Source organism: Poromitra crassiceps (assembly GCF_964638095.1).
Source record: "Poromitra crassiceps genome assembly, chromosome: 20".
NCBI classification, from domain to species: domain Eukaryota; kingdom Metazoa; phylum Chordata; class Actinopteri; order Beryciformes; family Melamphaidae; genus Poromitra; species Poromitra crassiceps.
The window spans coordinates 29,686,193-29,701,822 of NC_139637.1; the positions used below are offsets into that span (position 1 = coordinate 29,686,193).

The 15,630-nt window shown below is 42.3% G+C and overlaps 1 protein-coding gene across 2 annotated transcripts in view; it reads left to right on the forward strand.

Moving 5' to 3' along the window:
* Positions 1-15,599, forward strand: part of LOC310794560 (EF-hand domain-containing protein D2) — a 39,656-nt gene extending 24,057 nt beyond the window's left edge. The window contains exon 4 of one of the 2 annotated variants that reach the window (XM_083656534.1): positions 15,484-15,599. In XM_083656534.1, the coding sequence (XP_083512660.1) occupies positions 15,484-15,558 (75 nt within the window). In that variant the 3' untranslated portion in view covers positions 15,559-15,599. Of the gene's footprint in view, positions 1-1,214; positions 2,680-15,483 lie in introns of those variants that run through there. The other variant, XM_083656533.1, reaches the window with a different exon arrangement.
* The last annotated feature ends 31 nt before the right edge of the window (positions 15,600-15,630 follow it).

The window sequence follows — 15,630 nt, forward strand, 5'->3', positions numbered from 1 at the left end:
AATGAGTCTATTCCTCTGTCGGACAGGTCCGTTAATGAGTCTATTCCTCTGTCGGACAGGTCCGTTAATGAGTCTATTCCTCTGTCGGACAGGTCCGTTAATGAGTCTATTCCTCTGTTGGATTGGTCTGTTAATGAGTCTATTCCTCTGTTGGATTGGTCCGTTAATGAGTCTATTCCTCTGTTGGATTGGTCCGTTAATGAGTCTATTCCTCTGTTGGATTGGTCCGTTAATGAGTCTATTCCTCTGTTGGATTGGTCCGTTAATGAGTCTATTCCTCTGTCGGACAGGTCCGTTAATGAGTCTATTCCTCTGTCGGACAGGTCCGTTAATGAGTCTATTCCTCTGTCGGACAGGTCCGTTAATGAGTCTATTCCTCTGTTGGATTGGTCCGTTAATGAGTCTATTCCTCTGTTGGATTGGTCTGTTAATGAGTCTATTCCTCTGTTGGACAGGTCCGTTAATGAGTCTATTCCTCTGTTGGATTGGTCCGTTAATGAGTCTATTCCTCTGTTGGACAGGTCCGTTAATGAGTCTATTCTTCTGTTGGATAGGTCCGTTAATGAGTCTATTCCTCTGTTGGACAGGTCCGTTAATGAGTCTATTCTTCTGTTGGATAGGTCCGTTAATGAGTCTATTCCTCTGTTGGATTGGTCCGTTAATGAGTCTATTCTTCTGTTGGATAGGTCCGTTAATGAGTCTATTCCTCTGTTGGATTGGTCCGTTAATGAGTCTATTCTTCTGTTGGATAGGTCCGTTAATGAGTCTATTCCTCTGTTGGACAGGTCCGTTAATGAGTCTATTCCTCTGTTGGATTGGTCCGTTAATGAGTCTATTCCTCTGTTGGATTGGTCCGTTAATGAGTCTATTCCTCTGTCGGACAGGTCCGTTAATGAGTCTATTCCTCTGTTGGATTGGTCCGTTAATGAGTCTATTCTTCTGTTGGATAGGTCCGTTAATGAGTCTATTCCTCTGTTGGACAGGTCCGTTAATGAGTCTATTCCTCTGTTGGATTGGTCCGTTAATGAGTCTATTCCTCTGTTGGATTGGTCCGTTAATGAGTCTATTCCTCTGTTGGATTGGTCCGTTAATGAGTCTATTCCTCTGTTGGATTGGTCCGTTAATGAGTCTATTCTTCTGTTGGATAGGTCCGTTAATGAGTCTATTCCTCTGTTGGATTGGTCCGTTAATGAGTCTATTCCTCTGTTGGACAGGTCCAGGCCATTAATGAGTCCAACCGGTTTGAGTCGGAGATCCGTCAGGAGCAAGAGGAAAAGAAAAAGCAGGCTGAGGAGCAGAAGCAGAGACGAGCTGCCTTCAAGGAGCTGCAGTCGGCCTTCAAGTGACCACTTCATCTTCTGTTCATCCTGTGTGCAGCTTGACTGTCAGTTTATCATTGTCTGTTTGGAACTACTCCATGTTGAAAAGCAGTTATGCAAGACAGTAGTCAGTTCCTCCTGTTTTTGTGTATGTGTGTGATTGTTGCGATCAATCAAAAATGCTTGATTTTGCAGCGGCTTTTCCAAAAATTGAAATGCAATTTGCTTCCTTTTTTTGCAGTAAAGTTGCAGGAACTGGAATTTTTCTTGCAAGTTTGCCGTTTTTGCACAGAAATTGCATGAATTTTGAAAAATTGGAAGCCCCCGCAAATATTGCGGAGATTGGGTGAATTCACATTAATTATTGCAATCGCAAAATCACAATTTCCTGGAGGGATTGATTAATGAGTTGTCTTGATTCAGGTACAGATTTGAGTTCCATACATGCCAGTCACTGTTCTGTGATGCAATGAGTTGGACACATTCTAGAGACCCAGTACTACCTATATCCCCGTAGCATATATATGCCTAATGGGGACTGGGGAATATAATGTCATTGTAATCCAAAAGGGTTAATTGTGTCTATATTGTAATTTAAAGCTTAGATTTTTCTTATATATCAGACACAGATGTGTCATTCCTACCTGACATGTTTCGACAGTAACACTTCCGTCTTCATCAGAGGCGTCACTAGATGGTGTGTGACGTGTCTTACCAGCTGAGTTGTTTACTCTCATCGGCACTGCATGAAATAGGCCACGCCCATCACAGGGGAAAGCTCTCCGTTCACTTCCATACACCAGCATCATTTTTCTTGAATTAAACATAGCTAAAAGTTGTTGTGCGGTGGGCTGCGCAGACAACAAATCGCCAGTTAATGTTTTTTTGTACTCCCGAGCAAAACAAGGAAGCCATTGAGAATTGGCAACAAGAAAAATGTGGATCTAGCTGTCGGTGAAGTAAGTTGGAGTGTTCATCTTCAGTATATATGATCTTTGTGTGCAACACGCGACCATGCACGTGACATAGGAGAACGCCAGGATTTGGGGGGGGGGGGTTTGTTTCCCCCCGTTTCGGGCGTGGTTTCTGAATGATGACGACGCGCTCCGCAGTGTCTCAATAGATCAACAATTGGGTCTAAAGGGGTCCAGTGTCCAGTTCATTGTATTTGCTTGGACTAGTGATGGTTGCGCTCGCTGATGTCATATACCTGTAAGTCTCACTGTGTCCTGGCTGCAGTGTAACTAGCCTGCCTGTACTGCTTTTACTTTAAAACACACACTCTGCACGCTTTCTAACTAATCCCACGTTAACGTAGCATCACTCAGTGTTCACCATCATTTATCTCTCTATTTTTGTATGCATGTATACAAATGTATGTTTTGTATGTAGGGTGGATGTTGGGAGGGGTTTTGCTTTAGAATGGTTGTTTTTACATGTGGTGGTGGTCATTTTTCAACAGTATATTTTCTACAAGCCTTGTGAAAGTCTGACAATCCAATCCTATTGCCACTTGGACCAACTACTGACTGACATGCAATACTTGTGCTCCTATAGCAGATCTATGCCAGTAGTAGTACGATTTATAGTCCGACCATTTTGCTGTGTTTAAACTCTCATGCTGCTTCACTTCAAAACCATAACCAATGTGAATTTACCCATTCCATCGACTGGATGGAAAGTGAATATTACTGCCCCCTATAGTTTTGCCTGTGCATAGAAATGGGAAGTCTTCTGAAAAGAGTGGCAACATCGCGCCCTCTTCGTTCGCTCCTCGTTCAGCAGACAAAGCAAGGGATTTCATCCACCATTCATCTAGGTTTTGTAAAATGCTTATGAAAATAGTTTTACGTGGTTAAACCAAGCGATTCAGCGACAGTATATTTAGAATCAGGAGCGACCATAAAAACCACAAAAAATAAAGAGAAACTCTGGTAACGCTGTGGCGATGACGCTGTGTAGTGGCTCAAATATCAGACAACAGAGGAACAAACAAACATGTACATGTAGGAAAGAGCGTGTAGTAGCATCTCAGCAAGGCTCACAGTAAACTTTCTTCTAGGCTTATAAACTCGTGACAACGCCGGTGCTACCGGAGCTGCTCCTCCTGTCCTGTTGGTCCGGATTTTCATCCAACTGCTCCCAGTCCGACGCAGCCGTCAAAGCATTGGACACGGAGTGCGGATATGATTATTTCCCATGAAATGTTAATTTATCCATGTGGGGTTATTCAGGTGGGCTCATCACGTTGTGTCACGCTAGCAGACGTCTCGCTGAGCTCGCCATGGAAAGCTGTGTATCTGTCACTGCTGCTACTTCATAACGCAACTGCAAGCTGGTTGTCCATGTGGACAGACGGAGACGGGAAGAGGAGAGGAGGGAGAAAAAAAAGAAAAAAAACCCGAAGCACTGCAGATTTAGATGACGATTACCATGGCAACAATTGAAGCTTCGAAGCTTCGATTTTGTTTTAATCAGATACATTTTTTATCTTTGTTCAGAGTAAAATGTTATATGGTCTCTCCTGATTCTAAATATAGCAGGATTGATTGGTTCGACCAAGTAAAACAATTTCATAAGCATTTTATGAAATATATATATATGGAAAAATGAATGGCGGATGAATTCCCTTGGTCTGTATGCTGAACGCAGCAGAAGGTGTGATTTTGGCTCTATAGGGCTTCCAGTAATGTGGTCGCTGTGAAAAACTCCATGCTCGGTGCATACGGGATAACATGCAGCTTGTGTAGAGTGCACGTGTACTGTCTGCAATCAGGTGAATCTAGCCAGAGATATGCACAATTTGCACTCATTTGGTCATTTGTTGTATTGTGAAGCGTTGCATTTATTGTAACTTTTTTTTAATTCAAACTCATCTTCCAATCTTTTACATTTAAAAATCTAAACTCGAGATCTAATTTTGTATCACAGCATAGCACACATGTAGATTATTTTAACATGAATCATGTTTGAGGAAAAATATGTACCGGTCATTTTCTTTTTTTTCTTTTTTCTTTATAGTCTTAATGTGGTTGCTTCTACGCTTCAGATAAAGATGTGACCGGAGAAGAAACCATTAGATATTACTGTATAAAATAGTTTGCGTGCTTCCACTGCAGTGTTATGATTGACACGGTATTGTCTAGTGATACCTGCCAGTGCATCAAGGCACATTGCAACTAAAAGGTTGTGAATATTAAAGAATATAATATTTTTTCATGACAATGAGTTGAAAAAAATACTTAGTTTTATATGGCGAGGGATCTTTGAGTCTTCTGCATTCATGGGCATTGTCCACAAGGTGGTCTATTCATTTTAAGAAAACAAGGTACACCCACTTCCAGGTAAAGGTGATTGTCTAGTTGTTTGTAGAATAATGGATGCTTTCGTTTTCATCTTCTGATTTGGAAGGTGGCTAGAGTCCTTCTGTATTAAAGGGACAGGCCAACATTTCGGGTGCTTGGCCTATTTGCCATATTCCCGATATTAAGACACTGCGTGCAGTATAAAGTAGCGATGCACCCCTCCTGCTAGTTAGCTTAGCACCAATGAGCTAGCCTACCCCCATTAACTCACCAAATGCACATTCAACCAGCACCAAACGCTTGTCATATGCACATGAGTCATGCATTCACCGCGCTATGAAATAATGTAAAATTACGATACATTGTAATTTTAAAAGGGAAATACATAGCCGGAACTTCTTTCCTGACTAAACTGGAAGTTCCATCTATGTATTTGCCTCAAAAATTACAATGATTATTTCAGAACGTGGTGAATGTACGAGTCACAACATGTACTATGTACATAGGAGCGTTGGAATGTGTATTTGGTGACTTAACAGGGATAGGCTAGCTAGCCCTTCTGCAGACTGCAGTCATTGTGCTAAGCTAACTAGCGGGAGGGTGCGTCACTACTTTCTACTGCATGCACAGAGAAGAGAAGGGCATCTAGACGCATATATTCTCGTCTTACTATGGGGAATATGGCAAAAAGACCAATCTCTCAAAATGTTCCTTTAGAGTTGCTGGGTTCTGTCAAATCTGTCCTAACCTTAGCTTTTCTACTATGTATGATGCTATGATACTATGTATGATGGCTGGGTTCTGTCAAATCTGTCCTAACCTTAGCTTTTCTACTATGTATGATACATGTCTTTCCATGTTTCTCCCAAGTGAGAATTGTGAATCTCTACTAATCTTGTCTAGGAAAATGTCAACAATGTACTGTATATACTGCATACTGTATAGGGACCAGAGGAAACAAAACCATGATTTAGGTTAAGTGTTAAAATGCATTCCCTTTAGAGCGCCGCATCATTTGTTGAGGCCAGAATAGACACAAGGATTTGGATTTTGTGATTTATTATTATTTTGTTTATTAATCATTCCATTTTATTTTCATTATACTTCTTGGAACAATGAAGACGTAACTCCATTGTTCTGAGATGAAACTGTGCCAAATCTTTTGACTTGTAAGGTAACAAAACATTTTTTTTTATGATATTGACGTTGAGAAGGTGACATCTAGATATTCATGATATAGTCAAAATTCCATAGTTCAATGCTTTGACGTCCATCAGCTTGGATTTATGAGGGATTCACTAGACTAGGTAGTAATGAAACCATTATTGTTTTTGCTGGAAATCCAATTATTTTTTCTCCACTATTTGGTTTATTAACTTTACCATAGATTCTCATAGGGGCGGTGTAGGGAGCATCACATTCTAAGGCTCAGCCCTGTTGTACTTAAAGGAACAGCTCACCCTAAAATTCAAAATAGCCTACATATTTTCCTCTCACCTCTACTGTTATTTATCCAGATTGTGTTGTGTTAGTTGCCTGATTTTTGGAGATATCTGCCCTAGAGACTTCTGCCTTCATTCCAATACAACAGTAAGTATAGCTGTAACATTTCCTGCAGCGAATGGGGATCCTAATAAACTAAACAAATAATCCACAGAACTTGTGAGCAGTTTCATGTAGGAACTATTTTCTTTCGACCGAACTATACCCGCTAACTGCTAGCTACCTGCTACTAGCTGCAGTTTCAGGTATAGTTTGGCAGAAATAAAATAAATTAGTCCCTATGAAACTGCTCACAACAAGGTCTGTGGATTATCTCGGGTAACCAAGATAATATTTCTGGAAAGAGACATTGCTGTTGATTAACCCCCCCCACCCCTCCTTCCCCCCCCCCCGCTTTGAGCACCACAAGCCGAGTGCCGTCCAGTCCCATTGTATTGACAGAAGGCAGAAATCTCTATGGCCAACTCAGTCAACTAACACAAAATTATCTATATGGATAGACTGCACTACAGGTGAGAGGAAAAATATGTATTTTAGATTTTTAGGGTGAGCTGTCCCTTTAATATTTTTGATGATTTTCAGTGTCTTCTTGTCTTATAGACTACCTTGCATTGCATTTCCCCTTTTGCTCAGTGCATTGTGAACAACTCCAAATACTTCTCAATCAACTAGAACTATAAAGTTTATACAACTGAAATATACTTAATCTTCCCGTGAAATCAAAGACACACGTCAACATATTTTCACAAGCTATGGATCTCTGCCCATACAATCACAGGCTCTTTATCAAAGGAACTCCTGCACTTCTCAATCACACCTACACGATGTCTTACATAAAAAACAGATTAGTAAGACCCCTCCACTCAATCAGTTTTTGTTCTTGTTCCTTCAGCTGGATGTCTGAGCTTCACTGTGCAGAATGATGTCTGTGCAGAGTTTGACACTAGAAGGCTGTTTTCACAAATGTCTGCTGAAAGTGGAAAGTTTCTCTGAGCTCACTGAAAAGGCCATTTCCTACAAGCATGATTTGTGACATCACGAATACTTGGAGCCAATCCCTGTCCAGTATTCAGTAGTTACATTTTTTAAATCATTATTTACAAATAGAGAGACAAAGCCATGCCCTCTTCCGGGTTGGGCCTAAGAACCAAGGGATTTCCATCTACATTCGGTAAAATGCTTATAAAAATAGTTTTAGTTCGTCAAACCAAGCGATTCAGCTATATAATCTGGAGAGACCATAGAACATTTCACTTAGACCAAAACAAATTAATAATAAATCCAAACTTTTTCTTTTTTAGTTTTGGTCCGAGTGAAATATTCTATGGCCTCTCCTAGAGGTCTTCGGGTATGCCCGAATCCCTGAGGACCCAACCCTGAACCCTATACCGGCCGGGTCTAAGGTCCATTCAAAAGAAGTGACTCTGGGTCCGACATTTATGGGGTCTGTCCGGGTCTGGGTCTCAGCTTTCTAATAATAGACGGGTCCATTCGGATCCGATTCAGATCAGATTCTAAATATAGCTGAATCACTTGGTTTGGTGTTTTAAATGGACAAAATGTACATGTGGACTTCATGGCACAATTAAAACGGGATAAAAAAAACTATCATCTCTCGTCCACCACCGTAGGAAGTAGGCGGTCACTTGGCTCTATTTACAGATTCTGGATTTTTTAATGAGGGAGAAGGAGGGGACGTCATTTTAAGGATTTTAACACGATAATTTAACCTTTTTGTTGTGGAAAAAACCATCAGACACAAATTATTATTCAAAGCAGAGTATTTTATCTCCATGTTAAAACATGACTTTAGGGGGTCTTTAATCAACACTCATCTAACACATAACTGCAGCTCCTTATGCTCCAAACATTTCCCAATAGCAACCAGGGCATTCCTGTCTCGTCGTCGTGTAGGCTACTGAACCTCGGCAGAATTTGTCCCAAGAACTTCAAAATCAATCGGGACAATACTTTTAGTATTGGATCTGTGTTTTCCACAGCATATTCTCAGCTTGTTTTCTGACTGATCCTTTGTTTTTCAAAGTTCCTTTTCCCCCCAATGTCCTGTGATGTCAATGCAGTCACTATTAAAGTCTGGTTTACTCTGGTATGTTTTACTGTAGTGTCTTGTAAGCTGATAAAATAAATGTGGCTGCTTTATAATACACTTTTTTTAAATTCTTCATTCTTGTGCCAATACCTTCTTTTTTTTAATAGAGAGCCAAATTGGAACGTCACTTCCTGCTTCAGCACTGTACCAGAGATTTTCATCCACCATTTATTTTCCCATAGACATTTCGTAAAATGCTTATAAAAATAGCTTTACTTGTTCAAACCAAACGGTTCAGATATATTTAGAAACAGGAGAGACCACATAATATTTCACTCTGACCAAAACGTAAAGAAATTTGGGTTTAAAGAAAATATATATATATATATTTTTTAAGTTTTGGTCCAAGTGAAATGTTCTATGGTCTCTTCCAATTCTAAATATAGCTGAACCGTTTGGTTTGACCAAGTAAAACTATTTTTATACGCATTTTACGAAATGTCTATGGGAAAATAGATTACGGAAGAAAATCTGGTACAGTGCTGAAGCAGGAAGTGACGTTCACTTTGCCTATAATTGCCTATTGGCATGATTACTTTCCAGGGGTGGAGCAACGATTTTAAAAGTGTGGGGGTTCTCTGGTGGTGGGACATGAGCACTGCACCCCCCTCCAGGCTCCACAACATGCTGAATCAAAATTAGTGTGTGGGGGTTCTCTGGTGGTGGGACGTGAGCACTGCACCCCCCTCCAGTCTCCACAACATGCTGAATCAAAATGAGTGTGGGGGTTCTCTGGTGGTGGGACATGAGCACTGCACCCCCCTCCAGTCTCCACAACATGCTGAATCAAAATGAGTGCAATGCATTTGTGCCTTTTCTTCGCCACCATATGCAAATAATATTCAGTTAAATTGGATATGCAGCAATTTTCAATTGGTGTCTGGACCACCACAGGTCCTTGGCAGGTTAATTTAAACAATGAAAGCACAGAAATTTAATATACTTAACTTATAACTTAAACCAATTCAACCTCTTAATAAACACAGATATCATTTGGCCTTATATAGGCCAGGAAATCTGGGGGGAAAGGGGGTACAAAAAAAGGTTTTTCAGTGAATTGTGTTACCATTGGGCATGTTAAATAGCATACTAAAAGTCTACCCAAAGGGAAATTCAGGAAAAGGATCATTTTCAAGATGGTGTCCGAGATGGCTGCCCGGAGCTTGAAATGGCTATATCTACTATCCAGCCTAGAAAGGTGGTTTTGGTGTCTAACCCTAGGTTTTATGGCTCAAAGAATACAAGTGAATCAATGAAATGACCAGCCGTTAATTATTTATTGACAAATCCAAAATGAAATGAAATCCAAGACAGGGCCCCAAATTCCCGTGAATATAGGGTAATTTTGTTTTACTAATAGATATCATCATGAAACTTCCCCAGTTGATGACTTACATTAATATATATTTGTGTATTACAAGTTTTCTTAAATGTTATGTTTAAATACCCACATTTGCAGAAAACTAACCCATTAGGCCAGTCAATATATGAAAAAAAGAGCACTGAACCCTGAACAAATAGACCCTTGTCACAGCGGCCATTTTGTGTCGAAAAGGCAGGGGGAAACACCGGTGCAAGCAGGCGCGGACTGCATAATCGGGCGCTTCGGGCAGATGCCCGGTGGCCTGGCCTGGCATGGCCTGCAAAAACTTTTGTTTTTTTACATTTTCCCCTCCGGATAACATCCAATTCCGCAACCATCCTATGTGAAACATATATGTGCACCAATTGATACATTTACACTGAGAAGGACAAATCAATATACCAGAAAAACGCGCTCAACCCTCAATAGTTTCTGTGGGTGCTGAATCCTCTAATCCTCTAAAAAATTTCACAGAAAGGAATTACTCCAGGACACTCCCAACACCCCGTCTGCTGACAAGATGGTAAATGGCCTGCATTTATATAGTGCTTTTATCCAAAGCACTTTGCAATCAGTAGGTACCGTACATTCACCCATTCATACACCGATGGCGGCAGGCTACCACGCAGGGTGCTGGCACACCATCGGGAGCAATTTGGGGTTTCAATATCTTGCCCAAGGACACTTCGACATGCAGACTGGAGGAGGCTGGAATCGAACCACCAACCTCTTTTATCCAAGGCCATTAGTGGACAACCCCCTCTACCTCCTGAGCTACAGCCGCCCCACAAGATCAAATGCTTGATTCAACCATGTACTATAGGCTACTGGTTGCTGTAGATTAAGTTCTAAAGACTGGTCTGCTGTAAGTCTTTTTTTGATTTAAGGACATTAATTCAGTGGACTGTGTGTATTTTTAGGCCGGTGCTTGCACTGGCCTATAGGAGCACGTGTGTCCCAATCGCTGCATACACGACTCCTGGCACCCTTCCTGGCACCCTTTCATCAAGATGGTCTTTTACTTTGAAATTTGTTTTATTTGATGAATGTCCGGTTTCGGACTTCCTGTCTGCCCTGATCTGATCTTGTTTAGCTTGACAGAGTCGCTCACGACCGCAGAGGGTCCGCGCCCATGTTAACGTTACACGCGACGCAACAAATAAACAAACACACATTTCCCAGTGTCTCTGGACATCAACAGTAGCGGGAGACGTCTCCCCTTCCAGCAAATATACATGAATGTTATGCATAAGGAACATGAACATCTTACCGCGAGGTAGAGAGCTAAGATAAGTAGCTAACAGCTCAGCTAAGTAGGCTATAACTAGCGTGTTAGCCGATCGGAAAAGCATGTAAACAGCGGTGAGATCTCCTTTATTAAAGTATGCAACCATTTCCAATGAACAAATGGCATGTAGCCTTCAACTTTAAAACAAAACAATGTGCTTCTGCTTACTTCTTACATTCAACTCTGTAGCCTATGGCAGTGAGTGCAGACAGTGCAACACCAGTGGCATGTAGCCCTCAATTATTTAAAACAAAAACAATAGTGCTTCTGCTGCTTACTTAGCCTCCATTCAACTTTTTATGGCAGACCTGTTCAAGGAATTCAAGGTGGGTTCATTCTTTCAAACAGTGTAAAATAACACGTTTAACAACATATCAAACGGACCTTATCCTGTCACATTAGTTTTTGAGATAGCTGGCAATGCATTGTGTAACCAAAAAAACGTTTGGCTAACGTTAACGTTAACGTGTTTTGTAATGGAATCTTTATGGGACACGGCTAATACCTGGCACAGCGTTAGCTAGCATAGTGTAGCACGTGTGCAATGCAAATGGAATCATTATGGAACTATGGCTAAGTTTGGCTCTTAGCCGTGTCCCATAATGATTCCATTACAAATATTGCATTGCACACGTGACATGTTATTTTACTAAAAATAATAGCTACATTTTACCATCATTTCAAGTAGAATGATACCACCCAAGTAAGAATATTTCAAGTGCTTTACTGAAATATTTTGACCATATAATGATAATACAATTATCTCAACCTTAAAAGGTTACATATAGGTGCCAAAAAGCCATAAATTCCCATCAAACAACAAAGAAAAACAACAATTATAATTCAAGTTTAAACAGTAAGTGTGCAGCTGCAGCATTTATTTAAAAAAAAAATCTTTATCCTGCATCCCTAAACACAAACAGGGAAAAAAGGTGGAAAATCAGATGACGGCTTATGTGTGTTCTGTTGATTGTTAAAATGTGTATGGGTATACATGGGTGATCCCATGCACCGGCCGTATGCCAGGTTTCGACCTGGCCTTGTTAAATAAAGCTCTTTACTGGGAGGAACTTGCTATGGAGAATTGTTCTTTTTCTGAGGGACAGGCGGATATTATGTCATCAGTGTTGCCCCGATTCTTTGTGACATGGCGCCCCCCTGTGGACCGTCATCAGAAGTGCAGATGGGGGCTGGAGCAGTACGTGTGATGAGTGCCACAGTCAGGGCTCTCGAATAACACTCCACTCAGTATGACTGTGTCAGTGGCAGGTGATGGTTCATGTGCCGAGGAGGGCTTCTTCATGAAGGACTGGGACAACAGCGGTATGTCTTTAAGTATCTGTGATCCTGTGGAAGATATATGGCTCATATTGTATCTGTCAAATTCCTCCTCTGTAGACTGAGTGTTGGAAATGTCATGCCGATGCAAAAATTCAGATGGGAATGATTAGGTTTTCCCTGTATTTTGTCATGATGATTTCTGTATATCAACACACACACACACACACACACACACACACACACACACACACACACACACACACGTATATATATATATATATATAATTAATTATTATTTTTAAATATTACATTTAGTAATTTAGTTTAGTCTGTGTATATTCTACTGTTTTTTCACTTAATTCTGCACTATGAGTACACCCAGGGAAATAACTAGTGCTTGATGCAAACTATGCTAGTATCTAGTTTGAAGCTTGTTGTGCAAAAGGCCGGTCAACACCTGTGTGATCTTCTTGTTTTGTAAGCCGAGACTTTTCCTTTTCCACTATCTCCCTTCAGTTCTGTGAGCTAGATGCCAGTTCTGACATTGAATCTCTGTCATTGTGCCACTGCTTCCGCCCCCCCTAATCATTCATTTGAATAGGCAATGCCGTTGCCTCCTAGAGCAGTGGACCTTAAACTTCTTTGGCTTCAGTCGCCCCTTTCTCTGAATTCTCAATCAAAGAATCCTTGACCTGACTACAACATTTTGCTTAGAAAACTTTGAAGAATATTATAACATTACAAAATAAGAAATGGGGTGAAAGGGGGGCAATTTAGTGCCTCCTGATCAGATTTATTTTAATGTTACATTTATCTTCATGATTTATTCTTACATTTCCCTCCTTTCCCTCAAGTACCCCCTGTAGTACGTCCACATACCCCTAGGGGTACGAGTACCACAGTTTGGGAACAACTGCACTAGAGAGATCAATTATACATCTGCACTTCAGCTATCTCGTTCCACCCTCACTCTCTAACACTTTCTTTCATTTCAATCCATCTCTCCTCTCCATATTAACCCTGTCATCACCCTCCACTGTCTCCATCTGTCCTCTCCATATTAACCCTGTCATCAGCTTCCACTGTCTCCATCTGTCCATATTAACCCTGTCATCACCCACCACTGTCTCCATCTGTCCTCTCCATATTAACCCTGTCATCAGCTTCCACTGTCTCCATCTGTCCTCTCCATATTAACCCTGTCATCACCCTCCACTGTCTCCATCTGTCCTCTCCATATTAACCCTGTCATCACCCTCCACTGTCTCCATCTGTCCTCTCCATATTAACCCTGTCATCACCCTCCACTGTCTCCATCTGTCCTCTCCATATTAACCCTGTCATCAGCTTCCACTGTCTCCATCTGTCCATATTAACCCTGTCATCACCCACCACTGTCTCCATCTGTCCTCTCCATATTAACCCTGTCATCACCCACCACTGTCTCCATCTGTCCTCTCCATATTAACCCTGTCATCACCCTCCACTGTCTCCATCTGTCCTCTCCATATTAACCCTGTCATCACCCTCCACTGTCTCCATCTGTCCTCTCCATATTAACCCTGTCATCAGCTTCCACTGTCTCCATCTGTCCATATTAACCCTGTCATCACCCACCACTGTCTCCATCTGTCCTCTCCATATTAACCCTGTCATCAGCTTCCACTGTCTCCATCTGTCCATATTAACCCTGTCATCACCCACCACTGTCTCCATCTGTCCTCTCCATATTAACCCTGTCATCACCCTCCACTGTCTCCATCTGTCCTCTCCATATTAACCCTGTCATCAGCTTCCACTCTCTCCATCTGTCCTCTCCATATTAACCCTGTCATCACCCTCCACTGTCTCCATCTGTCCATATTAACCCTGTCATCACCCTCCACTGTCTCCATCTGTCCTCTCCATATTAACCCTGTCATCACCACCACTGTCTCCATCTGTCCTCTCCATATTAACCCTGTCATCACCCTCCACTGTCTCCATCTGTCCTCTCCATATTAACCCTGTCATCACCCTCCACTGTCTCCATCTGTCCTCTCCATATTAACCCTGTCATCAGCTTCCACTGTCTCCATCTGTCCATATTAACCCTGTCATCACCCTCCACTGTCTCCATCTGTCCTCTCCATATTAACCCTGTCATCACCCTCCACTGTCTCCATCTGTCCTCTCCATATTAACCCTGTCATCAGCTTCCACTCTCTCCATCTGTCCTCTCCATATTAACCCTGTCATCACCCTCCACTGTCTCCATCTGTCCTCTCCATATTAACCCTGTCATCACCACCACTGTCTCCATCTGTCCTCTCCATATTAACCCTGTCATCACCCTCCACTGTCTCCATCTGTCCTCTCCATATTAACCCTGTCATCACCCACCACTGTCTCCATCTGTCCTCTCCATATTAACCCTGTCATCACCCACCACTGTCTCCATCTGTCCTCTCCATATTAACCCTGTCATCACCCTCCACTGTCTCCATCTGTCCTCTCCATATTAACCCTGTCATCACCCTCCACTCTCTCCATCTGTCCTCTCCATATTAACCCTGTCATCACCCACCACTGTCTCCATCTGTCCTCTCCATATTAACCCTGTCATCACCCACCACTGACTCCATCTGTCCTCTCCATATTAACCCTGTCATCACCCTCCACTGTCTCCATCTGTCCTCTCCATATTAACCCTGTCATCACCCTCCACTGTCTCCATCTGTCCATATTAACCCTGTCATCACCCTCCACTGTCTCCATCTGTCCATATTAACCCTGTCATCACCCTCCACTGTCTCCATCTGTCCTCTCCATATTAACCCTGTCATCACCACCACTGTCTCCATCTGTCCTCTCCATATTAACCCTGTCATCACCCTCCACTGTCTCCATCTGTCCTCTCCATATTAACCCTGTCATCACCCTCCACTGTCTCCATCTGTCCTCTCCATATTAACCCTGTCATCACCACCACTGTCTCCATCTGTCCTCTCCATATTAACCCTGTCATCACCCTCCACTGTCTCCATCTGTCCTCTCCATATTAACCCTGTCATCACCACCACTGTCTCCATCTGTCCTCTCCATATTAACCCTGTCATCACCCTCCACTGTCTCCATCTGTCCTCTCCATATTAACCCTGTCATCACCCTCCACTGTCTCCATCTGTCCTCTCCATATTAACCCTGTCATCACCCACCACTGTCTCCATCTGTCCTCTCCATATTAACCCTGTCATCACCCTCCACTGTCTCCATCTGTCCTCTCCATATTAACCCTGTCATCACCCTCCACTGACTCCCTCACCCTCTGGCAGGTCCCCAGCATGCAGCAGGAGCTGTGGCTGCAGGCCAGGTCTCAGGTGCTGTCCTCTGAGAGCTGCCTCTCCTGACAGACCCTCTCTGGCAGACCCTCTCTCCTGACAGACTCTCCTCTCCTGACAGACCTTCCTCTCCTGACAGAC